Source organism: Chelonia mydas, chromosome 3 (genome assembly GCF_015237465.2).
Source record: "Chelonia mydas isolate rCheMyd1 chromosome 3, rCheMyd1.pri.v2, whole genome shotgun sequence".
Taxonomy (NCBI): Eukaryota; Metazoa; Chordata; order Testudines; family Cheloniidae; genus Chelonia; species Chelonia mydas.
The window spans coordinates 119,133,424-119,160,686 of record NC_057851.1 but is presented as its reverse complement, the minus strand read 5'-3'; the positions used below and the strand labels follow the sequence as shown (position 1 = coordinate 119,160,686).

Below are 27,263 nucleotides of genomic sequence, written 5' to 3'. Positions count from 1 at the left end.
CCGCTTTGAAGATCTGCAAGGTGGGGGAAATAGGGACAGTTTAGCATCTGTGGGCAGCATATTAAGGTGTATAAGATTCCCATCCCTGCTCCTTCTTTTCACCTCATGCTTCTTCTCAGGCACCATGCAAGAGGCCCCTGGAAAGTTATGAACCCCCTTCGCAATCGTCCTGCTTATCTCCTGTTGCACCCAGGCCCCTGTGTAATGTCGGCTCCTTCCTCCATTTTCCTGCTGTTACTGGGCACCATTCAGGTGTCTAGAGTGAAGAATTCCTCCCCCAACTACCTTAATCCCTCACAAGCCTAAAGGGATTTTTAAACTTTAACATTCTTCAAAAATAATATGCACTCAGACTACTGATATGTGGCTGTTATCTTAACTTCACCTTTAAAAAATGTGTTGGAGAATGTCAGACCATAAAAGAAGTGTATATTTCACCAATTAAGATTTTTTCATAGGCTATTTTTGCACATGAATATCTCTGCTCAATTACTCTGTTTTAAAAATCCAAATTTAAACCAACTTAATCCTCAATTAGCCCTTACATCCTTTTGGCATTTCTGCAGAAATCTGATTTAGAAATAAAGTATTTAAAAAATCATGCACACCATATAAGCAATATGTGATTGTCTACTAACTTCTTTTAAAAATACACCAATATACAGAGTTACAGACAAATGTACGTACATGAGGGCATACATCTAAAACACTTTCCACTGAAATACAAAGTAAAGCATTTAAAGACAGGCTAGTAACATGTTCCTTGATTGGCCTTCCTTAATCTCAGCCAAAGTGAGTCATCCCTTTATCCTGAATAGTCATCTCTTTTCCTGAATTCCTCCCATTAGGATTATTTGAACGTGCAATATGTGATTTTGTGCATTCTAGAGAGCATACAAAATGTGAAAATGACAGCTGGTGGAGGAATACTAGGGTAGATATCAAAGCAGGATCCCCTTCTAATATCATCTTAAAGGCATGCTTGTGGGAATGCACAGGGAGTAGGGGTTACATATGAACTTTTGTCTTCTTACATTTAATTCATGTTGGAAGGGACCCAGAAAACCTCTCAGACTCTAGACTGCAAATTTCAAATTGCATGTGCTTTGATTTGACTGTGTAATCAAATCATTGCTTATTCAGATAAAAATACCAATGCTTTAAACTGAATGTGTGACCATTAGTACTCACAAGTATCCTATTTTTAATGGGAGAGGGAATTATTTTTGATGCTCTTCACCCTTCTGGTTATGAGAGGCTACTGATTCTGTGGATGCTTGCATCTGCCTCTCACTGGCCCCAGTTAAGCAAACAATTTTTAGTCCAACTTGGTATATCAGTTCATCTGTTCCACAGTTTTTGAAGAAAAAACATATTAGATCAGTAAAAAGTTACATGTGAACAAAGAAAAGGGATCCCAGTTACTTTAGGATCAGAAACATTTTTCTTTCGGTGTATATCTATTAAGCCAGCTATCTAAACTATAGTAGAACCTCAGAGTTATGAACACCAGAGTTACAAACTGACCAGTCAACCACCCATCTCATTTGGAACGAGAAGTATGTAATCAGGCAGCAGAAGACACACACATACACACACACACAAAGCAAATACAGTACAGTACTGTGTTAAACGTAAACTACTAAAAAATTAAGGGAAAGTTTAAAAACAGATTTGACAAGGTAAGGAAGCAATTTCTGTGCTTGTTTCATTTAAATTAAGATGGTTAAAAGCAGCATTTTTCTTCTGCACAGTAAAGTTTCAAAGCTATATTAAGTCAATGTTCAGTTGTAAACTTTTGAAAGAACAACCATAATGTTTTGTTCAGAGTTACGAACATTTCAGAGTTACGAACAACCTTTATTCCTCAGGTGTTAGTAACTGCGGTTCTACTGTAATACATTTTAAACACAGTGAACTAAAACTGAGAACTCTTGAATTTTTTACCAGACTAGCCAGGGGATTAAATGTTTCTATCTACTATTGGGGTGGTGGGAGACTTTTCACCAACAAGTTCCATGTTGGACCGGGGGAGTAGACCTTGTATCTTTCGTGCCTCGGTAGGTACCCTAACCACAAGGCTATGGAGTCATTCTCACTCTTCTTGGCCCAATGACTATTTAAGTATTTATACAAAGTAGAACAGTTTCAAAAGGAGATATTCAGAGAGCCCTACAAGAGACTATTCAATAGCTACATCCTAAGACTAGGGCAGTCTCCTGAGAGGTCAGAGATCCACATTCAAATACTTTCTCCCCATTGAGCAGAGGGTGGTATTGAACCAGGGGCTGGGTGGTATTGAATCACTGAGTTAAAATTATAAAGTGGATGTTACCATGATCTGCTCCTCCAGCATTTCTTGCATAAAATGGCTTAGATACCTGACTCCAAGAGAGGGTTCATGGCCAAAGATCCCAAGCAGAGATAAGTACCAAACTCCCTGAGAAGGGTGAGCGTAGGACATACCCTCTTTTTCACATCTGCTGTTGTCTAGTTTAGATGGGGAGCAGCCTAGCCTGCTGGCTTTTGTGGTTCCTATACTTAGGTACATATTGCCTGGGCACCTAACTCAGGCTTTGTGGATTCCAGTAATTTTCACAAGGCCCCACATCTGAAAAACTCTTAGGCATCTATGTCCCAGTTTCAGGCACCACTGTGATCCACAATCTTTCTCCCACTCAGCTACCGCTTAACCCTAGCTAATCTCAGGGCATGTCTACACTACAATCTTAAATTGACCTGTTAGGTTGATTTACAGCTGCCGCAGTACTTACTGATGTCCACACTACCCTCCTGTCGATGGTGCGTGTCCTCACCAGTAGCGCTTCCACCGACTGAAGAGGGACAAGGGTGGGGGGCTGAGAGCCCAGGCTATTAGCTCCATGCAGCTCCCCATTGGGAGCCCAACTGCCCCCAGAGGCTTCTTGCCTCCCTGCTCTGTGCTGGAAGGGGGAGGGTTGCTGGGGTGGGGTGGCAAGCTGCTCCCAGCTGGGAGTAGGGGGGGAAGCCGCCTGGGGTCCAGTCAGTTGCCATTCTCCTGGTGGGGAGCTGGGACCCTGAGGGGCAGCAGGGCTCTGTGACGGGTTAGATTATAGAAACCTGCCTTGGGAACTGCCATCTGATGTGCTGAGACTACCTCTGAGCCCATTTTCCCTGGCAGCGTAGAACTTCAGTGCTCTGCCTGGTTTGAGCCAGACATGCTAGCCTGCTACAAACACAGACCCAGGTCTGAACCACATCCCCCAAAAGCCGCAGGCTTAACTGAAAACAGCTTAAGAAGTGTTCCTGTCTTCAACACTCAGATACCCAACTCCCAATGAGGTCCAAACCCCAAATTAATCCATTTTACCCTGTATAAAGCTTATACAGGGTAAACTCATAAATTGTTTGCCCTCTATAACACTGATAGAAAGATATGCACAGCTGTTTTCCACTGCCCCCCCCCCCCCGGTATTAATACATACTCTGGGTTAATTAATAAGTAAAAAAAGATTTTATTAAATACAAAAAGTAGGATTTAAGTCATTCCAAGTAATAACAGACAGAACAAAGTGAATTACCAAGCAAAATAAAACAAAACATGCAAGTCTAAGCCTAGTACAGTAAGAAAACTGAATACAGATAAAATCTCACCATCAGAGATGTTTCAATAAGCTTCTATCACAGACTGGACGCCTTCCTAGTCTGGGCACAATTCTTTCCCCTGGTACAGCCCTTGTTCCAGCTCAGCTGGTAGGTAGGGGATTTTTCATGACTGCAGCCCCCTTTGTTCTGTTCCACCCCCTTATATATATTTTTGCACAAGGCTAAAATCCTTTGTCCCTCTCTGGGTTCCCACCCCTCCTTCTAAATGAAAAAAACACCAGGTTAAAGATGAATTCCAGTTCAGGTAACATGATCACATGTCACTGTAAGACTTCATTACTCACTTGCCAGCGCACAGGTATACAGGAAGACTTGCAAGTAAACAAAGCCATCTACAGTCAATTGTCCTGGTTAATGGGAGCCATCAAGATTCCAAACCACCATTAATGGCCCACACTTTGCATAATTACATAGAACCTCAGAGTTATATTTTATATTTTTAGTTTCAGATACTAAAATAATATATACATAAAAATAGGATGACCACACTCAGTAGATTATAAGCTTTGTAATAATACCTTACAAGAGATCTTTTGCATGAAGCATATTCCAGTTACATTATATTCACACTCATTAGCATATTTTCATAAAATCATACAGAGTGCAATATCACAGGCTCCCAGCAGGGAATGGGGAGCCCGGGGAGCAGCCCAAGCAGGGAACCTGGGTGTAAGGATGCTTTGGAATGGAGACCTGACAGCAGCCAGCTGGGGAGCCAGGAGCTGGCTTTCTTGTCAATTTCATAGCTCCAAGACAGCCAACAACCTATGTTAGCAATGCAGTGTCATCCTAACTACACAACATAAACCCTTAGCTTCTCATGGAGTAGGGTACTTACCTCGGCGGGAGCAAGACTGTAGTGTAGACACTAACATAGTTAGGTTGACATAAGCTGCCTATGTCGACCTAACTCTGTAGAGTAGACCAAGCCACACTCTGCATTTAAATTTTTGCTGTAAAAGTCCCTGAGGCATCTAGGTTTCTGCCTCTGGGCATGTTCACTGCTCCTCGCTTTAGGTGACTGGACACCTATATAATGCCTATGCCCCAGCACAATTCTCAAACCAGCAGAAGATAGGTGGGGCTGATCTGGTTGGGATGCTAAGAGCTGGCTTACTGGATGAGGCCCCATTACAAAGCCCGCCAGAGGAAGCTATGGTGGTGGTGCCTCTCTTACAACTTACAGCCTTCTAGTTAGTACATTCATGTAGCACACCCAGGTTCAATTACCCCTTCTGCTGTAGGGAGAGCAAGGATTTGCACAGAGGGTCCCCCACTTCTCAGAAGGATGCTCTGAGGTTTGCAATATTTTGATGTGAGTTTCTTTCAATCTCTCTTCTTGAAGCTGTTCCACTTTGGACATCTCCTCCTCCTCAGTAACTCTTATTGGCTAGTTTAAATGGTTAAATGGTTCCCAACCTCACATGCTGGGTTTTGTGGGTCCCGTTATCACACATTGACCTAGACCTAGATACAGAAGGACCTAGACAAATTGGAGGATTGGGCCAAAAGAAATCTGATGAGGTTCAATAAGGATAAGTGCAGGGTCCTGCACTTAGGACGGAAGAACCCAATGCACCGCTACAGACTAGGGACCGAATGGCTAGGCAGCAGTTCTGCGGAAAAGGACCTAGGGGTGACAGTGGACGAGAAGCTGGATATGAGTCAGCAGTGTGCCCTTGTTGCCAAGAAGGCCAATGGCATTTTGGGATATATAAGTAGGGGCATAGCGAGTAGATCGAGGGACGTGATCGTTCCCCTCTATTCGACACTGGTGAGGCCTCATCTGGAGTACTGTGTCCAGTTTTGGGCCCCACACTACAAGAAGGATGTGGATAAATTGGAAAGAGTCCAGCGAAGGGCAACAAAAATGATTAGGGGTCTAGAGCACATGACTTATGAGGAGAGGCTGAGGGAGCTGGGATTGTTTAGTCTGCAGAAGAGAAGAATGAGGGGGGATTTGATAGCTGCTTTCAACTACCTGAAAGGGGGTTCCAAAGAGGATGGCTCTAGACTGTTCTCAATGGTAGCAGATGACAGAACGAGGAGTAATGGTCTCAAGTTGCAATGGGGGAGGTTTAGATTGGATATTAGGAAAAACTTTTTCACTAAGAGGGTGGTGAAACACTGGAATGCGTTACCTAGGGAGGTGGTAGAATCTCCTTCCTTACAGGTTTTTAAGGTCAGGCTTGACAAAGCCCTGGCTGGGATGATATAACTGGGACTTGGTCCTGCTTTGAGCAGGGGGTTGGACTAGATGACCTTCTGGGGTCCCTTCCAACCCTGATATTCTATGATTCTATGATTCTATGATGACCTCTCCCCATGCACTGTATAGGAGGCTGGGCACCTAACTCAGGCTTTGTGAATTCAATTGTTGTTCCCATGATTTTCTAAGCACCTAAAAGTTAGGTGTTGCAACACCTAGATCCCTTTGTATATCTGGACCTGATACTTTACAACTCCCTAATCTCCATTTTTGAGTCCTTCTCCCAAGAAAATAACTCCAGTGGCTGCCTATACTGTTGTTTATAGCTTTCTCAAGCAACAGTAGTGTCAGTAAGAAACCACCATGATTCTTACCAGTTTCACTACTTCCTATAGTGTTCTAAATATCAGCTGTGAAACTGATCAGAATCTTATTAATTTAATTCTGCTGTTGATTATCAAAGCTAGGAGCCATTGCAGTGACAGTGGATTTACTTGTTTGCAGAGTAGGAAGACAGTACTGCATTTTTTCACATTCTGTTAACTTTCCAAATGTTATTGTCATAACCATAATAGAAACCATAACAGCTAGAATCCTAATTGTTTAAAAATAACTTAAATTCACTTAAAGCGTGAAAGTTTAGGTATCCATAATCACCAGCCAAAGCTTTCCACTTGTCATGAATTGAGTAAATTTTTTTCAAGCCCTGCTAAAACTTTTGAATTTCTAGACTAAATCAAGTATTCTTTTATATACTATTGCTTATACAAAGATATGCAAATATTTGTGTGAACTGAATGTATCTGGAGAGGAGGAAAGGTCTTAAAAATTAATCCTTAAACTCACTGAAGTGATTATATAGTTTGTTCTCCACATCTCTAGAATTAAAAAAGCTGTAAAATAAACCCTTTTCTTTTTTGTTTTGCATTCTTTCCAACAAGGTCAAATTCACCTTGCCTTTATTAACATAAAAAAGGTATCTTAAAAGTCTTTGCAGTAAACGATATATTTCAGCATCTCCAGAATTTGGGGGAATTTTATGGAAAGTAATGTGAATTATAAGTTATTAATGATCAATATGATGAAGAAAGTGTTATATAATGGGTAAACAAATGTATGTTGAGGCACAGAAGATTTTAGATGATAAAGCTGCAGCATGAAGATCAAATTAAAAATAAATGATCTGGTTTCCATAGCCCATATGTCTGCTGAAAGCCGAAAGAATGTCATTTCTTGGGGCTTGCCTGAGGTTTGTTGGTTTGAAAACAGGAGAGAGTTGTTATTTAAAACATTTCTGATACATTAGATGCAATCTACCCAAGATATGAAGTGTATGACAGAAAACAATACCAGAAAATAATATAACATTAATGGTAGGAAGTTTACAAGTTAATTTACCAACATTGGAAGAACAGCAAGAAGTAAGATTAGAAATTCCCTCCACTCTCTCCAGTGTGTCAGTATTTTTCTAGTATCAAGAGTCCCGATCAACAAAGGGGCCTAAGCTCCAGACTGGGTGCCTAAGTCCCATTTTTTGTCTTCAGTGAGATTCATAAAATGTACACCAAACACTGTAGGCACTTAAACTCTCTCAGTACTTAACTTGTCATGGAAAAGGTTCCCTCTGTGCCTAAGTTTCTGCCTCTGAGTGTGACATTGCTGCTTTACGCTAGGTGTCCAGTTGCCTATCTCCCTCCTAGCCCAGAACAATCCAAAAACTGGGGGGAGGCTAGGTGGATGAACATCTGAGGCCACCTACCAGATGGGGTCTCATTCAAAATTTGCACAGAGGTCTACCACCTCTAGAAGAGTGCTCTAATCACTGAGCTCTGGGAAATTCTGATGTCAGGCTCCCTTAGTCTCTCCTCTTGAAGCTGTTCCACCATGGATAAATAACAAAAGAGTGATTGGAGCAGGGGGACTGGAACCTGAATCTCCCAACTCCCAGCTCGCTCTCTTTCAGTGACTATTTAAAGATTTATCCACAGGGGAAAAGTCATAGGACCAAGGAGAGAGAAAGAATAACTCTGTAACCTGGTGAGTAGGGCACTCATGGAGGGGACCCCAGGTCCAGTCCCCCTTCTCCAATCACTCTTTAATTATTTATCTACAGTGGAAAAGCTACAACAGGAGAAATTGAGGGACCTCCACATCAGAAGATCCCATAGCCCAGTGGTTTGAGTACATTCCAAAAAGAGAGAAGATTCCTGTTTAAATCCTTTCTCCCCTTTCAGCAGAGTGGGGACTTGAACATGGGGCTCTACATCCCAGGTGAGTGCTCTAACCCCTAGACTAAAAGTTATACAGTGAGCACCACCTCCTCTGGCTGTTTTGTGTGGAGCAAGGCAGACACCTCACTCATTCCTGTAAAAAATAGCTTCGACACCTAAGCCTCCTGACTCCAGGAGATGGGCTCCCATCCCTAGCAGGCTAGCTTTTGTGGATCACATTCTTAGGTACCTATCTCTCCCCATTCACTGCATAGGGAGCCTACACACCAGCCTCAGGCTTTGTGGATCACAGTGTTCGTTGTTCCTGTAATTTTCTGAGCATGTAAAAATTAGGTGCTGAAACGTTCAGCATTGCAATGACTAAGTCCTTTTGTGGACCTGACCCAAGGTACTCAGAACTTTATATAATATTCCAGCAGAGGTATATAGAGAGAAAATTGTCTCGTGAACTCATGCCTGTGCATTTGCAGCCAATAACTGCCCAACAATTTGAAGGATGGAAATGCCACTAAACTTATTCACAGGACTCAAGAAGAGAAAATAGGATTCACAAAAGATCTATGGCCTGTCTAAATCAAAGGATGGAAACTGTCTAATGTTCATCTTATGGAGAATGTGGGATGAATGTGATTGCAGATAAAAATACCAGTCAAAGTAATAGACTGATTTTAATGAAAATCGTGCACAAAATTGGGAACAAATTTGAAACGAGCATCAAAGACCAGCTTGTCTAGGTGAAAATGTAAAAATGAGGTTTTGGACATGAAGGCCCGTAGCTTGCTAGCACATACTGTAGATGTGAGAACTATTAGAAAAACATAATTATGATCTAGGACAGTGGTTCCCAAACTTGTTCCGCCGCTTGTGCAGGGAAAGCCCCTGCTGGGCCGGGCTGGTTTGTTTACCTGCCACGTCCGCAGGTTCGGCCGATCGTGGCTCCCAGTGGCTGCGGTTCGCTGCTCCAGGCCAATGGGGGCTGCTGGAAGCGGCAGCCAGCACAACCCTTGGCCCACGCTGCTTCCCGCAGCCCCCATTGGCCTGGAGCAGCGAACCGCAGCCACTAGGAGCCACGATCAGCTGAACCTGAGGACGTGGCAGGTAAACAAATCGGCCCGGCCCGCCAGGGGCTTTCCCTGCACAAGCAGCGGAACAAGTTTGGGAACCACTGATCTAGGAAATACACACTGATAGGCTCTAAATGGAGGACTCATGAATCCCAGAATTAGAGATAAATGTTCTATGCCATTTGAAAGTTAGGATTCCAATCTTTCAGATGTGGTAGAGCATAGATTCTAGTTATGAGCTCTTCAGAGTGGTGATTATACAGTTCTTTGTGTTTCTACAGAGCCCAAATCCTGACTGGAGACTTTGTGAATTAAAAGCAATAATAATAATAATTAACAAACAGTTCTCTATACACTGATCACTAAAATCAGATTACAATACAAGTTTGTTGACTGTTCATATGAACATAAGAACGACTATACTGGATCAGACCAAAGGTCCATCTTGTCCAGTATCCTGTCTTCCAACAGTGGCCAATGCCAGGTTCCCCAGAGGGAATGAACAGAACAGGCAATCATCAAGTGATCCATCCTGTCACCCATTCCCAGCTTCTGACGCCATCCCTGCCCATCCTGGCTAATAGCCATTGATGGACCTATCCTCCATGAATTTATCTAGTTCTTTTTTTAACCCTGTTATAGTCTTGGCATTCACAACATACTCTGGCAAAGGAGTTCCACAAGTTGACTGTGCGTTGTCTGAAAAAATACTTGCTTTTGTTTGTTTTAAACCTGCTGCCTACTAATTTCATTTGGTGAGCCCTAGTTTTTGTGTTATGAGAAGGAGTAAATAACACTTCCTTATTTACTTTCTCCACACCAGTCATGATTTTATAGACCTCAATCATATCCCTCCTTAGTCGTCTCTTTTCCAAGTTGAAAAGTCCCAGTCTTATTAATCTCTCCACATATGGCAGCTGTTCCATACCCCTAATCATTTTTGTTCATATCCTTGTTTTATGTTATAGCCCTGTTTTTTACACTTCATGTTTTGTGTCTTTAAGGCCTAATTCAGATTTATGCATGTGTTTAACTTTATGCACTATGAATAATCTTATTGAAGTTAATTTGATTAAGCACATGCATAAAGTTAAGCACCCGGGTATGACGTTTATTATTTAATAGGCTAACATTAAATAATAAACGTGTTTTTATTATTACATGATAATAGGTCAATGCTGGGGAGGGCTTTGCTCTTAATTATTGTTATTTGTTAGTTCAACTGAGACCTCTAGAAGGGGAAAATGTTATTTCTCAAATATATTCTACAGAGTACAATGCTTCTCATTATATTTAAGGTAGACTTGTTTGTTTGTTTTTCTTCTAAATTTTGATATATATAATGAATTCCAGAGGCTGGGTGAGATCAGTTTCTAGAGGTTTTTTCATGCATTTTGTAGTTATTATTGGGAACGTATATGCAATTAAAAAGAAAGAGAAAGAAAGACTGTTGCCAACACCTTGAATTGTACTCAAAAGCAAACAAAAAGCCAATCCAGAGCTTTGAGCACAGATGTTATGTGCTCATAACAGCACATCCCACTTAGAAATTGAGCAGCATTACCAGAAGCTTTGAGGTTTATTTATTCAATTTAATGGAAGCAATCAGTTATAACAATTACTGTAGGAAAGGTTCGCTACAAACACAGGGTGTGATATTGCAATCTTTACTCATGGCAGAAGTCCCACACACTTTAATAGAATTACTTCTGTAAAGACTGTTAGTGAAAGTAAAGGTTGATGGATCAACCCCTATTTGTCATCCTCATGCTAAAGGGCTAGTCACTAGAAAATGAATGTTTATTTTCAAGGTAATATTTTCTAATACTGTGTGAAAGGTTTTTGATGATTATTTTTGGAAGTTCTTTTAAAAATGCTGTATTTTTCTTGTTTTCAGAGTTATGTAATGATGTTCAACTGTTTTCTCCTACTTCTTTGTATAGGTTTTCCTTTAACTAAAATACATACTTATAATAATAATTAATAGTAATATGTTGCATTTCTACAGCATCTTTCAGTTGAGGATTTAAGGACTGTCTCCTTTGAAAGAAAAAACTTTCACCATATGATGTGACATTTATGTCATAATTTCACTAGTGACACAAGGTGAGGACTTTTTGACACAGTGTCATGGCATGACATGATAACATTTTAATGCAGTACAACATAATTATGTTTGGACATAACTCCATGATGGTTGGAATTTGATTCAATATGATTTGATTATGGAAAACAATATAACAACACACACAGCAACACAAAATTGGCACATTTTAACCTGAGGTATCACAATATGCTGAGAGACCACCCATTACCTTGAGATGACATTTCCTCAAGGCCTCAAAGCTATTTCCATGACCAATTAATCCCAGTTAAAATCATGCCAACCCTACATACTTTCTGGCAGGCACCGCTCCCGCCCTCCAACATGCTTCATGGGCACATGAGACTAAACAAATTAAAAGCCTCTTTAGTGGCAGCAAACATACCACAGTGTTTCTCATCATGGCTTTAACAGTGAATCCATCGGTGACCTGCTGCTTGGTTCTCCTCAGCTGCCCCAGTGGCTGCTGTTGTTGTGGAGGTCTCTCTCCAGTGAGTTTCGGGGGGCTCGAACCATCTTTCTCTGCCACCATCTCACCAGGCACCTTTGTGGGGGACAGGAAATAAATATATAGGCGAAAATAATATATTGGGAAAAAACAAATCCTCCCCACTGTCCTGTTGCCCTTCCTCACCTCCTGCCTCCCTTCCTCTTCCTCACCCCCTGCTCTGGCTGCCCTTCCTCACCCCCTGCTGCTGCCTATGGAGGCTCCCGTGTGGGGTCTGGCTGGGGGGGCGGGACATTGACTCACTTTGTCGCTAACACCAACACGCTTCCAGGGACGCCTCTCGGTTGCTAGGCAACGTGTCAACAACTTGCCCGGCTTCTGTTTGCGGTCACGTGAGAAGGGGGGGGGAATTGCGCCGATCACGTGGAACAGCCCGGGCTAGAGCAGGAAAGAGCGCACGCACGAGAGAACTACACTACCCAGAGTACTAAGCGATCGGTAGGCTGGCTCCAATTGTGCGCATGCGCACTATGACAGCAATCCTGCCGACTCGCCCTGCTGTTGCGTGTTCAGTCAGAGTGCTGAAGGCGAGAATTTGAGCTGCGAGCGCGGACGGGAACGGGTGCGTGCGCGCGCTCCCTCCCCTCCCCCCACCGTGGCCATGATAGGTGAGTGAGTGAGACCCGGATGCAGCGGCCCCCTCCCCTTTTCCGGCCTCCCCCCCACAGGCTCTGGGCCCTGCTCTGCCGGCGCAGGAGTGAGCAGCCTGTCGTGTCTCTCCCCAGCCTGGGCCCCCGGCTCCGCTCCCACCGCGCACACGCTGTGGCTCGTGGCCGCCGGCTCCACCCCGCCGCCCGCTTTCAGGCCTGGCCTCGCTGGCCGTCCGCCACGAGCTTGTTCGTCGGCAGTGGTGTGGTTCTTCTTCGCCCCCGCCAAAGGGCCGCCCCGCCACCAGGCCAGTCCCGAGAACACCGAGTGTGACCTTCTGTGACCGAGTGTGACCCACCAGCCATCGACATAGAAAATACCGTGCGCTCCCCCAGCACAGCGTTCCCGCACTGTGCACACAGCCACCCCTCTCCAGAGCATACCCACATAAGATACCCACTTCGTGTGCCCACCCTCATTGAATGCCCGCCCCCCAGCAGTACACATCCCCTGGCTCCACACAACACATCCATACGGTATGCACATCCCAACATAATACAACCACCCCGTATGCACGCTCCCACACCATACACCCACAGTACACACATACTGTATGCACCTAGAGTACATACACCTCTCCCCCCTCCCGCCCATGTAGTATCTGCACACACCCAAATACAGTACTTCTTAGTGAATTGAGATCTTGCAAGTCTGGATTCCTTATTTCTCTAGCACCATCAATGTGGATGATGCTTTACAGGCAAATGATATAGTACAAGGGACTGGACTCTGCACTCCTCCTTTGCAGAGTTAGCTACACAGAAGAGAACGGGAGGTTTTTACACCCACTTTGCACTGGCATCGGTTACCACAAAAAGAGTGAGACATTAAAAACTACAAAAAGAAAAGGAGGACTTGTGGCACCTTAGAGACTAACAAATTTATTTGAGCATACGCTTTTGTGAGCTACAGCATCCGATGAAGTGAGCTGTAACTCACGAAAGCTTATGCTCAAATAAATTTGTTAGTCTCTAAGCTGCCACAAGTCCTCCTTTTCTTTTTGCAGATATAGACTAACACGGCTGCTACTCTGAAACCTGACATTAAAAACTGATTGTTTTCCTTTTTTTTCCCTCCAGAAAACACTTGCCTATTTCAATGAAGTGTATCCCTTGTGTCCATTCACCCTGTGGTCTGAATATAAATCTTGATGTATGCAGTAGGTCCCAGGATATTAGAGAGACAATGTGGGTGAAGTAATATCTTCTACTGGAGCTTTGTGTAAGCTCAGAAACTTGTTTATCTCACCAACAGAAGTTGGTCTAATAAAAGATATTACCTCACCCATCTTGTCTCTGTAAATCTTGATGGTAGCTGTGAATAAGTCATGGTTCATCTTGATCTTTCTTCACTGCCTTCATGCTGGTTGTGAGTTGCTGTCTTGTGCCGTCCTGCTGTGCCATTATCCCTTCAGGCAGCAGGCATGGAGTGGAGCAATCAACCCACATTCTGGCCTCACAGACAGTGGTGGGGGTCAGGAGAGCACCGGGTAAGATGACCAGGGTAGTCCCAAAGTTGGCAACATGTAGTCCTCTGATAGTATTACAACACATGACTTTGTCCAACTAGCCAAAATTTCCCTCTAGTATTTGGGAAGAAGAGGCAATTAATCCCCAATATCCCGGTTCCCTCATTGTGGGTCCCACAAATCACAAGAGCCACCATGTGATCCCCTCAAAAACTGTAAAATTTCCTTTTTACATGCTCCCTCTCTTTCACTTTCATTTTTGTTATTTAGTTAATTACAGATAAAACAAGAAGAGCATAAAATTGAGGTGTTAGATAAAGTTATTTATGCTTAAAGGAATTCTTCCCATCCCCCTGATTTTAAACACCTTTTTTTCCCTGTCTCTCATATTGGGTGTTTGTCTCCTATCTGAGACCTAATCAAGATTAAATGTATGCAATTTTATGGTTGATGTATAGATGAGACATTCATCCTCTAAAAGTTTTGTCACTGAATTTCTTTGGAAATTGTTGCATAATCTCCATTATTTTTACAGTTAGAAATTCTCTTTCCTTTCTCATTAATGTATAGCTTTCCAAAATGTTAGTGCACTGTTATTCTCTTTAAACCGTTTAAAGGCAAAAGAAAGTTAAGTGTAATTTTGCAACTCTGTGATTTTTTTTTATTCTATGTGAATATTATATGCAACATCTACTGCAGTCTGTGCCTAGTTGCGTATATCTGTTTCTTTTTTTCTCTAATGCAGTAGAAAGCATTTATGAGACAGCTTGATTTAATGAAAAAAGTGTTTTCATATCCAAATATTTATATATCTTGATGAATTCTACAGAGGTCAGATCACATTATGTGCTTACAGAACTGCAACTCTTGTTCTTTTTAAAAATTCCTCTAATTTCTTTAGCGAGTTATTATAATACAGTTTAAAAAGGCATATGTGACTTAAAATTTTGAAGGTAAGAAAGGCTTGAATGTCATTTGCTTCTTATTGTGTGGCCAGTAGACCTTGCTTGAAGACCATGTCGAAAGACCATGAACTGAGCCCTAGCCTTCCTGTTAGGAATAAATCTGCACAAGTCTTTGATTTGGTTTGCATATGACCTAATGCAAATTACAGTATCTTGTTGACCTGAGTTTGTAGGAAATGACCTACTAAGACAAAAACTCTTTTGATCAACTTTAAACGGATCATTTATAAACTGATCAATAAAGTCTCAAAGCAGTTGACAGATGCTAAGTATATATGTGTGTATTTTAAACATATATTGTTTTTTCAAGCCTGACAAAAATACAGGAATCATATATTCTTACAGTATAGTGTTCTTGTGGATGATTTAGTTAGGAATAGTAATGACTACAGATCCAGCAATTTGATCTGTGTGGTTGGTCCGTGCACTCGTACAGAGAGCCCCACTGACTTCAGTGAAAATTTGTGTGGGCATAAGGGTGTGGCCCACCTGGATCAGATTGCAAGTCCATGGGACCATGCACAGTATATAAAGTTAAGCATGTGTGTAAGTGCTGGCAGCAATGAGGCTGTATTTGTCTTTTCACTATAGTAAATAGTGAATGCATAAAAAATTTAAAAATATATTTTGATTAGTGGAAAATTATTGATACTACAATATATTAATTACTTAGAGCCTTGAGTGATTTATGGGATGGCAACAAATTTTTATTTAGGACAAAAAGAAAAAAAAACAAAATCCAAAAGATTAGATGTATATAAAACACTGCCATTCTGTATCACATCCAAGGTCCATCTACTTCAGTATCCTGTTTCTGACAGGAGCCTCTAGATGCTTCAACGGGAGGGTAAGAACCCTACAGTAGGGAGATGAGAGTAATCTGCTTGCAAAGGTCTCATTCTGGTTTCTAATAGTTAAGATTGGTTTAAAACCTGAAACATAAAGTTGACTGTCCCTTCCAAAATATGTTGTAATTAATTATGATAACTGGATATTCCTGATATTCATATAAATATCCAGTCTCTTTTAGAATCTTATAAAGTTCTAGGCCTCAATGACTTATTTATTTCCTTTTATCAATTTTTAATTTCCCACCGTTTAGTTTAATTGAATGTTCCCTTGTTTGTGTGTTATGAGACAGGGAGAACAGAAGTATACCATTTGTTATTTTATCATGTACGTCTTACGGTCTGCTTTCTATAGTAAACAATCCTAAACTTTTCAATCTCTTCGTATGAGAGATTTTCCAGACCCTTGATTATTCTCAGTGCTCTCCCCTATAGTTTTGCAATATCCTTTGTGAGATGGGTTGGTAGTGCATGCAGTATTCCAGATAAGGCTGTGCCACTGAGTGAAGTAAAAGCATTATAATGTTCTTTGTATTATTCACCATCTCATTCCATATGCATCCTAAGAGTTCTTAGCTTTTTTGGCTGCAGCTGGACAATGTGGATGGGTTTTCATTGGACTATCTACAGTGACACTGCAGTCCCATTCTTCAGCTGATACAGTTAATTTAGAACCTGTAAGGTGTATGAGTAAGGTAGTTAATTAAAAATCCTATAATGTGTATTAGGTAACTTTTCAGAAATAACAACAGCAGTTTGGTTGGAAATGGATTACCATGTAGTCCAAGACTTCAATGCTGACATTTAATCTGAATTGTATTAAAAAGCATAACTTTATATGTAAAAAGGAGTACTTGTGGCACCTTAGAGACTAACCAATTTATTTCAAATATTCAAATATATTTTCAAATATATTTCAAATAAATTGGTTAGTCTCTAAGGTGCCACAAGTACTCCTTTTCTTTTTGCGAATAGAGACTAACATGGCTGTTACTCTGTAACTTTATATGTGTTCATTATTTCAGTTAAGAGGTTACACTCCTAAGCCTTCAAAATATGGAAATATATTGATATTTATTTGTGTGACATCTTTATTTGGAACATCATACCAACAAATTAGTTATGTAAGTGTCAATAGACTTCTGATAGACTATCCATGGAGAAACTGATAGACTAACAGGGTTTTGTGCTACAAGCTTTACTGTTATGGATCTTCATTGAAGTCACGAGTGTTTCCTGAATTCTAATTCTTAGATACATCTTTGAAAGTATTCAGCAAGGTAAATACCAAAGACAATATTTGTTGCCTAAACTCTTGAAGGAACTGTGTGTCTCCTGAGGTTTTCCCCTTTTAAGTGAAGTTGCAATACTCTGACTCCAGAATTGCCCATTTCATTTATTAATAGTTTTTAAAACTTTGTAGCCTATTTATATATAATTTCAGTTTGTTAATTGGCTATGCAGTTAATGATTTCAGGGAACTATTTAAAAGGGAAAAGAATTTAAGCATTTACAGATATTTAGAGAATGGATCATTTGACTTGGTATTTCCCATTTAATCAAAAGAATATGTATGTACAGGCATTGATGAGTACAAGACAGGACTATTCTCATGAATTACTGACTGTGGATGAGGGCAAAGTTTGTTTTCCTCTTTTCATATTTGCAAAAGATAACAAGCACCTGAACTGAGTTTCAATTCAAAATTTTGTACTTCAGGGATCAGTATTTTATTTGGTTGTCATTGGTCCAGAGCTAGCACTTAGAACTGCACATGAAAGCATTTGTATTGGCTTTCCCAATTCCCAAAATGCTTCTCTACCTTGTATGTTATAAGGCATGAGTTTTCATGTCAGACCATAGTTCAAAAGTCCTTCTTATTACCCTTTCCCTTTCTACCCTTCACCCTCCCACAAGCTGTATCTGTTCTACATATAATTTGCAAATCCAAGTTTTCTGTGTGGCTTGTTAGTATGTTGCATGTCAAATGTTTAAAAGTAGCAGTGTGAGTAATTACTATCTTAGTTTTATAAAGAGTTTTGAACCCTACTATTTTAATGTAGATATTAAAAAGAAAAGCACCTATTTCCTTCCTATTAAACCGACAAGCAACTCTAAATGCCTACGGCGCACTTGTTCTAATGTATTTCTTAGGGAATCACGGGAAAGCACAATGTTAGAGAAATACTACCTTAGAATACTGCATAATCAGAAATCTGTAGTCCACATGTGTTAATCCTGCTGTGGAGGGAAGACTTATCAGATCCATTTTCAGAAAATGATAATTGTAAGTAATAAATATATAATGTAATTACATATTTTAAGTTGCACTGTTTATCTCTCAGTATATCCAGTCTATTTCGAGTACTGTTTGCCAGGCACTTTTCAAAATCACCCAGTTAACTTTTGGAAAGTAATCCATTGGAAAAAAACTTACTGGATTCTGGAAGGAGTTAGATACTGTATCATAAATCTACTGTATTTGGCTTACTTAATAAAGGGAATCATGGTACTCTTTCCATCAGTTAAAAGGTTCTAAAACAAGGCTTAGTTTGTCAAAAGTATGTGTATATAATAAAGAGAATAACAAAACCAGACCTCATTTCTATTCAGTTATAATTTTCAATGTAATAATATTTTTTGTATATAGAACCAGATTCTCAGCTAATATAGATTGCCATAGAGCTATTGAAGTCAATGGAGCCACACAGGTTTACACCAGTTGTGGATCTGGCCCTTCTACAGTTGTGGATCTGGCCCTATTCACTGCCTAGTGAATGCAGTGCTGGACTGGGACCCAGCTCCGTCACTGGCCTTCTGGATGACCTTGGGCAAGTTACTTTCCTGCTTTATGCCTCAGTTTCCCTATCTGTAAAATGGGGATGATGATACTGACTTCCTTGGTAAAGCGCTTTGAGATCTACTAATGAAAGACATTTATTATGATAGTTATTACTATTAGTATCAGTCATCCAGCAATCTCGAGGCATTTTATAAACATCAACTAAAACTAGCAACACCCATCAGATCTACTCCAACTGTAATTTGTGAACAAGAGTCTGATGTTCAACCACTTAAGAATTGTAGAAAAGCACAGCTAATCTGGTATGGAAATTGTCTTTGTTTCCCACCTAAATGTCATTATTATTCAGGTCTGTCAAAAAATGGGAAAACCAAATCAAGACTGAAATAATCATCTTGTTTTGAAAAGTTTGTAAAGGCTACTGAAGAACTGGAAACAGTTAGTAGAGTAGAATGTGTGAAGAAGTTTGTATGCCCAATAATAGATCCATATGAACCTGTTTGCTTTAGTAAATGTCTCTCCCTTTTGGGATCTTGCTCAAAGGAACACATGGACTTGGCTGCACTGAGAAAAAGGGTAGAAAAGACCATCTAACAGCATCAGTCACAAGACAGATAGATTCATGTGTACACTGATGGTTCGGCAGACAAATCTTTTAAGAATGGTGGTTGTAGTATCTTCATCCAGTGGTGTAATGGAGAAAGTACAAGAAAGCACGTAGTTCAGGATATGTATGACCTATACAGCCAAACTGAAAGCTATTCTTACCTCGCTGCAAGACATAGACAGAACAGAAATAGAGGTGGATGTTGTGATGTTTATTGACTTGCAGGTGGTGATCCTCAATTCCTTTTGAAGACACCAGAATGCTAACAATGGTGTGGTTCATAAGGAGGCTCTGAGGATCAGAAAGTGAGGCAATCAATTGACTTTTCAATGGACTCCATCACACGTTGGGATATAAGGGAGTGAGGTTGCTGATGACCTGGCCAAACCTGGAAGATTGGAAACAGGTTGAAATGACAGTCATTAAGGATATTGATGTTCTATCAAGGGAAATATTAACTGAAATAAAATGTTAGAAGATGAAAGATCCTCTTATTGATCTCAAAGCATCTCAGAAAATAACATTCACTATTGTAAGAATGCGTATGGGACACAATGTAGGAATGAAAATCAATAGAGATGGTACTAAGATATATCCACTCTGCAAGATATGTCGGGAGCAGACTTTTAACGTCAGCCCATGCTTCTGAATGTGATATGGTAAGGAAAGTGAGGCTTTTCATGTTGGACACCTTGGGTCAAGGCCTTTCAAAGGACCCTGTTCATTCCCGAACTTCATGGCCTAATGTGTTTATTGTTGGACAATACAACAACAGCAACACTCATATTAAGTAGATGAACATAAATAATGTCTTGCCCAAGGTCATATAGAGAAAATCAATGATAAGAGCATGTATAGAACCCCAGAATTTTAGAGCCTCGTCCTCTTCACAAGACTGTACTGCCTTCACCTCAATCTACAGTACACTCTTCATTCAGTGTACTAAAAAGATTGGTCAGTAACTTAATTGTTAAAAGTAAGTGAATGAGGAGAGGTTTAGAAGTATAATCCAATGGAGAAAAGTTTTGGGAAAAGTAGTTTAGAAGAGCAGAAGTGTTCATGAATTAAATAAATAAGATTCATATTAGTCTTTTAGCTAAGATAAAGTTTGGTGTCAGTTTAATATCTGATGTGCCTTCCATAATGGAGACTATACTTGCAGTGAAATCAGTGATCTAATATAGTATGCCTTCAGCTTCTGACTTATCTTCAAGGAAAGTGAATCCTGACATATTTTCACCAGTGTGGTCTTCATCATGAATAAACACAGTAAGCTTAAATCTAGTTTTACATGCATGGACATTCACCGCAGTGGATCTTGAACAATCTGATGCTGCACATAGCTATTCATGAATATTAGAAGATTTTCAAAGTACACCAACATTATAGTGTCATTCTGTACACACATTTATTTATAAGGGGATGGAAACAAGCAAAAAACTTTGCATTCAGGCTGTCAACTTTTCAAGTTTTAGCTTGATATAATTTAAATGACTGGGATATTAAAGCATGAAAATTGGGCTTTATAATGGAAATGCAAACTCTACGTACTAATTATTATTGATGATAGTAAGGAGTGTTTGCATTTCCATTGTAAAGCCCAAGTTTCACTAGATAAATAATTTAGAGGAGAAGTCATACCTTTCACTTATCATAACTGTACCATGCATGAGTTAATATTTAAGGTGATCTGAAGTCTGCAGGAAAATAGTGTTTAATGATTTTTTGCAAAGAAGTTCTATCTAATGGTTCCTGGTGACTACGGAAGTTAGGTGCCAAACTTGCTTCGGTGCTTTTGAAAATCCCAGTAGGCACATACGTACATGTTTAGGCACATAAATACCTTAGAAATCTGTCCCTGCATAGCTGTTTTATTAGATAAGTTTAAATGGCTCAATAGTAAAAGTTTTGGCCTCAGAATCCTAATGTTCAAGGCCTGCGTTTTTAAAGGGTGGTTTTTTTAAGCAGCTCTTAAAGTTCCCAGTATCTTAGCATACTGTAAAACCGTATACTTGTTAAAGTATCCTTAAAAGAGTCTCAGGGTAGTACTGTACATATTATATGTCATGATACGTAAAGCCCTTTCTGGCTCCAAAGTTTCAACTGACACACAAAAAAGTTCTTACTCCATAATGTTCCATGTTCATGAAGGGAGAATTTATGCAGAATATTTACTATAATATGTTAGCTTTTTTATATTTTGATCAATGAAAATAGTTTTTTACCTGCTGTTTCTTTAGCCTGTAATTGTGGCCCACTGCTTATTCAGCGTTTTAATTTGCATCTAATGAGAACATATTTAAGGGGTTTTTATTGTTTTGTTTTGTTCAAATCTGAGCAATTTCTCTGTTTGTTGACAAGCTTTCTGACATCAAACATTAAAGACTTGGTTATATCTCTTTCCCAATTGATTCATGCTTGACTTTAATAGGCTCAATTCCTATATTCTAATATACTGTAGTATTGCATCCTTGATCAATGAAAACATATAATATTATTAATAATGTCAACAGGATACTTTATATTACCCTCTGCAATATTCCTATTTCCTATTATTTTGGCCATTAATTCAAATTTTGGGTAGATAGTGATGGAATGTGGTCTGTAGCAGTGCTAGGGGTCAGTGTGGGTGAAGAGGCATCAGTAGACAGATACTGTAAATTATGCTTAATCCTCTGCCTATATTTTAATTTATTATTGACTGTACGCATTCTTTGCTCTTAGGGTTCATGTCTCATTAAAGGACCTAGAATTTTAAAAAGGGAAACTATAGGTAAGATAGGTTATAGATATTCAGTAGATGAGTACTTTCAGTAGCCTAACACAAAATGTACAATTCACAAGTAAGTTTGCCTTTTTGGCATCCATTTTTATCATTGAGTCGGATTCTTGAAGGCTTTACAATGTATCTAGATCGAGGATATTTACCTCATGTTTCAGTAACTCCCTTTAAAAATAGTTTTTCAACTAGACTAATATTCATTTCCTTTAAGCTAAAGCAAACCAAAGCAAAACATTCCTTGATATATCATGTTGAGTAAATTAGAACTGCCTCAGAGCCAGGGTGTGACTAGATTTTAGGTAGCTGAGTAAAACCACTTGAGTTAATTATGCAGAGAGAATACTAGTTTAAGTAAGTGCCAGCAATGTAGCAAGACAGGTGACCTAGGTTTTGTAGCAGATTCAGAATGATGGGTCAGGGTAGACTGAGACCATGACATAAATGGTATAATTAATGTTTGCATAACTTGTTGCCTTGGACAGCAAGAAATATAAAATCCTATTTTATCATATCCGCTAGTTATCCAACTAACTACTTATATAGTTCAAATATGATTTGTATGAGTGCAGCCTTATTCACATTTTGTTCTTCTGAAAATGTGAATTGTGGTGAGTGTAGGAATTTTGGGGAATTTTTCAGCCTTTCAATTGACCAGCTGGTATTCACCTCAAAGTTTCTGGAGCAGGGGTGGGCAAACTACGGCCCGCAGGCCGCATCCAGCCCACCAGCCATTTTAATCCGGCACTCGAGCTCCTGTTGGGGAGTGGGGTCTGGGGCTAGCCCCTCTCCAGCCAGGGAACAGGGTCAGGGGCAACTCCACGCGGCTCCCGGAAGCAGTGGCATGGCCCCCTACCAGCTCCTAGGTGTAGGGGCAGCCAGGGGGCTCTGCTCTGCACGCTGCCCTTGCAGCTCCCATTGGCCAGGAACTGCAGCCAATGGGAGCTGCAGGGCGGTGCCTGTGGATGGGGCAGCATGCAGAGCCATCTGGCTGTGCTTCCGCATAGGAGCCAAGGAAGGGACATGCTGCTGCTTCCAGGAGCCGCTTGAGATAAGCACCGCCTGGAGCCTACACCCCTGAGCCTCTCCCCGCACCCGAACCCCCTGCCCCAGCCCTGATCCCCCTCCTGCCCTTCGAACCCCTCGATCCCAGTCCAGAGCACCCTCCTGCACCTTAAACCCCTCATCCCTAGCCCCACCCCAGAGCCCGCACCCCTAGCTGGAGCCTGCACCCCAGCTCCCTGCCCCAGCCCTGATACCCCTCCCGCCCTCCAAACTCCTCGGTCCCAGTCTGGAGCCCCCTTCCTACACCCCAAACTCCTCATCCCCAGCCCCACCCCAGAGCCCACACGTCCAGCTGGAGCCCTCACCCCCTCGTGCACCCCAACCCCAATTTTGTGAGCCTGCCATATAATTTCTGTTCCCAGATGTGCCCTCAGGCCAAAAAGTTTGCCCATCCCTGTTCTGGAGCCTACATTGATTATTAAAAGAAATGATCAATACATAAATTGACTTTCCTTCAAAAACAAAAAGTATCTGTATTTGGTCACCTGTTATGTGAAGACTACAGGGACATTTCTCTGGAGAACTACTAGAGGGGCCACAGAGTTGAGTCAGTTATCTGTCTCCTCACGTCCTGAACCCTGACATTTGGAGAACAAACATCCTAACCAGACAGGTTTCCAGTTTTATGCATTTTATGAACTAAATAACTATGCAAAAAGCATTAGATAAAATACATATAGCAAGTCAAATTAAAGGAAATAGGATAATATAACAAATCAAATTAGTTAACAGGTTAATCTAGTAAATTAGCTAGTAATTTGGTAAGCAGTTTGTTTTAGTGTTCAGTCCCAAAAGTAACAGGACATTCTCAGCTTCAGTGGCAACTGATGTATTTATATGTCTACTGAATTGATAATACAGGGAAGGTCAGATCACTCCCAGTTTGAAGCTCATGTTGAGACTACATCTCTGATAATTAAGGCAGCCTAACTAAATTATAGGTGGTTAGGTGTCTCTTCCCCTCTACTTGGGTTACATGTAGCATTCTAGTACAATTGGAGGTGACTCAGCTGCAAAATTTCCAGACTGCTGAAGCATTTCGGTCTAGCAGGCCTCAGAGTACACAATGTTTTGCAAATACATCCTTATTATACATAAATCTTGAACTATATAAAGGATTAATTGGTAATATATATGTTGAAAGAGTTTGTGAGAAAGGTTTTTAATTTATCACAGTCAGAAGGCTTCCCTTTAAGACTTATAGGAACTTATAGTTTATTATACTATATTGGAGCAATAGTGTATCTAGTTCATTATCTTTCCTCCAACAGAGATCTGTGACTAAGCCGTGGTCTACACTACAGAGTTAGGTAGAATTTAGCCGCGTTGGGTCGATTTTATAATGAATGTGTCTACACAAGCAACCCCGTTCCGTCGACCTAAAGGGCTATTAAAATCGACTTCTGTACTCCTCCCCGGCGAGGGGAGTAGCACTAAAATCGACCTTGCTGGGTCGAATTTGGGGTAGTGCAGATGCAAATCGAAGTTATTGGCCTCCGGGAGCTATCCCAGAGTGCTCCAATGTGACCGATCTGGACAGCAGTTTCAACTCCAATGCGCTAGCCAGGTACACAGGAAAAGCCCCGGGAACTTCTGAATTTCATTTCCTGTTTGGTCAGTATGGCGAACTCAACAGCACAGGTGACCATGCAGTCCCCCCAGAATCGCAAACGAGCTCCAGGATGGAGCGAACGGGAGACACTGGATTTGATTGCTGTATGGGGAGAAGAATCTGTGCAGGCAGAACTCCGATCAAAAAGAAAAAATGCTAATATATATGCACAAAATCGCACAGGGCATGATGGACAGAGGCTACAACAGGGACACACAGCAGTGCCATGTAAAAGTCAAGGAGCTCAGGCAAGCCTACCAAAAGACAAAGGAGGCAAACGGTCGCTCTGGGTCAGAGCCCCATACATGCTGCTTCTATGATCAGCTGCATGGCGTTCTGGGGGGCGGGGGAACCCTACCACTACGCCACCACTGTCCATGGACACCTGCAAGGGGGGAGTCTCATGCAATATGGAGGAGGATTTTGCGGATGAGGAAGAGGAGGAGGAGCATGCACAGCAGGCAAGTGGTGAATCCATTCTCCCCGGCAGCCAAGACCTTTTCATCACCCTGGAGCCAATACCCTCCCAAGGTGGGATCCCTGACCCTGAAGGCAGAGAAGGCACCTCTGGTGAGTGCACATTTATAACTACAGTACAGGGTTTTAAAGCAATAGTTTTTAATGTTTGGTTTGCCCTGAAGACTTGGGATGCATTCATGGCTAGTACAGCTACTGGAAAAGTGTGTTAACGTGTCTGGGGATGGAGTGGGAATCCTCCAGGGACATCTCCGTGAAGCTCTCCTGAAGGTACTCTGAAAGCCTTTGCAGAAGGTTTCTGGGGAGGCCTTATTTCGTCCTCCACGGTAGGACATTTTACCACACCAAGCCATTTCCTGTTTGGTCAGCCAGTAGCAAGTAGTCTGGAATCATTGTAGCACAAAGCATGGCAGCGAATGGCCCTGGGTTTTGGTCACATTCAAGCAACATTCGGTCTTTATCTTTCTTTCTTAGCCTCAGGAGAGTGATATCATTCATGGTCACCTAGTTGAAATAGGGGAATTTTTGTAACAGAACAGCAAAAGGACCGCATTCATGCTGGGCTATTTGGGCTTGGCTAAAAGGGATCATCCCTGAGAATAGCCATGCGGCGGGGGGAGGGGTGAAGGGATCATCCCAAATAGCCTTGGGGAGGGGTTGGGGGAGGTGTGTGCTGCACATCCACCCAAAAACCGCAGCCCCTCCTTTTAAATGTCAAACCCAACCGGCATTGCTTGCTATGGGAAAGGAGGACGCTGCAGTTTGAAAACATTCCCACATGTTATGAAGGTGTTAGAAGCCAAACCCGTGCACCCTTTGGCTTATCATGGCTGCCTGGAAATCAAATTCTGTTGCCCAGCCGTGTGTGATGTGTCACCACACCAGCAGGCGCTCCATATAAAAGGCAAAATGCGACCTTGTACCTAAAGCACATGTGCTGTCTGCTGTGAATTGCTTGATTCACTGTGAAAGAGTCTCCCTTTTGTTCTCAAAAATGTATCATCTTAAATTTTACTCTCCCTTTTTATCCCCCTGCAGGTGCAAATGTTTCTATGCTCCCCCTATCATCTCCGTCCCTGAGGTTATCGCAGATTAGAAGGCGAAAAAAAACGGACTCGCGATGACGTGTTTTCCGAGCTCATGCAGTTCTTCCGCACTGATTGGGCACAGCTGAATGCATGGAGGCATTCAGTGGCAGAGTCCAGGAAAGCATTAAGTGAGCGTGATGAGAAGAGGCAGGACGCAATGCTGAGGCTAATGGGGGAGCAAACGGACATGCTCAGGCGTCTCGTGGAGCTGCAGGAAAGCCAATAAGAGTACAGACTGCTGCTGCATCCACTGTACAACCACCTGCCCTCCTCCCCAGGTTACATATCCTCCTCACCCAGATGCCCAAGAATGCGCAGGGGGAGGCTCCAGGCACCCAGCCACTCCACTCCAGTGGATGGCTCAAGCAACAGAATGCTGTCATTCAAACAGTTTTGATTTGTAGTTTGGCTGCAATAAGCAGTGTGGCCTTGTCCTTCCCTCCTCTCCTCCTCCCCTACCCCACCCGGGCTACCTTATCAGTTATCTCCCTTTTTTTTTAAATTAATAAAGAAAGAAAGCATGGTTTCAAAACAATAGTGACTTTATTTCCTTTGCCAGCTATGATCAAAGGGGGGAGGGTGGTTGGCTTACAATTAAAATCAACAAAGGGGGCGGGTTTGCATTAAGGAGAAACACACACAATTGTCACACCGTAGCCTGGCCAGTCATGAAACTGGTTTTCAAAGCCTCTCTGATGCGCAGCATGCCTACCAGTGCTCTTCTAATCGGCCAGGTGTCTGGCTGTTCAAAATTGGCAGCCAGGTGATTTGCCTCAACCTCCCACCCTTCCATAAATGTCTCCCCCTTACTCCCACAGATATTATGGAGCGCACAGCAAGCAGTCATAACAATGGGAATATTGGTTGTGCTGAGGTCTAACCTAGTCAGCAAACAGCGCCAGCTTGCTTTTAAACATCCAAAGGCACATTCTACCACCATTCTGTGCTTGCTCAGCCTATAGTTGAACTGGTCCTTACTACTGTCCAGGCTGCCTGTGTATGGCTTCATGAGCCATGGGAGCCAGAGGTAGGCTGGATCTCCAAGGATAACTATTGGCATTTCAACATATGCAACAGTAATTTTCTGGTCTGGGAAGTAAGTCCCTTCTTGCAGCTGCTCAAACAGCCCGGAGTTCCTAAAG

General features: G+C 41.6%; 2 protein-coding genes across 12 annotated transcripts in view; one reads left to right on the top strand and one right to left on the bottom strand.

Moving 5' to 3' along the window:
* Positions 1-12,190, bottom strand: part of PACRG (parkin coregulated) — a 471,461-nt gene extending 459,271 nt beyond the window's left edge. For 2 of the 5 annotated variants that reach the window (XM_007071089.4, XM_043544308.1), the window contains exons 1-2: positions 11,940-11,996; positions 11,639-11,797 (exon numbers count right to left, since the gene is read on the bottom strand). In XM_007071089.4, the coding sequence (XP_007071151.1) occupies positions 11,639-11,797; positions 11,940-11,996 (216 nt within the window). Of the gene's footprint in view, positions 1-11,638; positions 11,798-11,887 lie in introns of all 5 variants that reach the window. The other 3 variants (XM_037895122.2, XM_037895121.2, XM_043544307.1) reach the window with 3 other exon arrangements.
* A 40-nt stretch (positions 12,191-12,230) lies between these two features.
* Positions 12,231-27,263, top strand: part of PRKN (parkin RBR E3 ubiquitin protein ligase) — a 1,197,054-nt gene continuing 1,182,021 nt past the window's right edge. For all 7 annotated transcript variants that reach the window (XM_043544306.1, XM_043544304.1, XM_037895119.2 and 4 more), the window contains exon 1: positions 12,231-12,369. Coding sequence is in view for 6 of the 7 variants with exons in the window: in XM_043544304.1 (XP_043400239.1) it covers positions 12,363-12,369 (7 nt within the window). In the remaining variant the exon portion in view is untranslated. The remainder of the gene's footprint in view (positions 12,370-27,263) is intronic.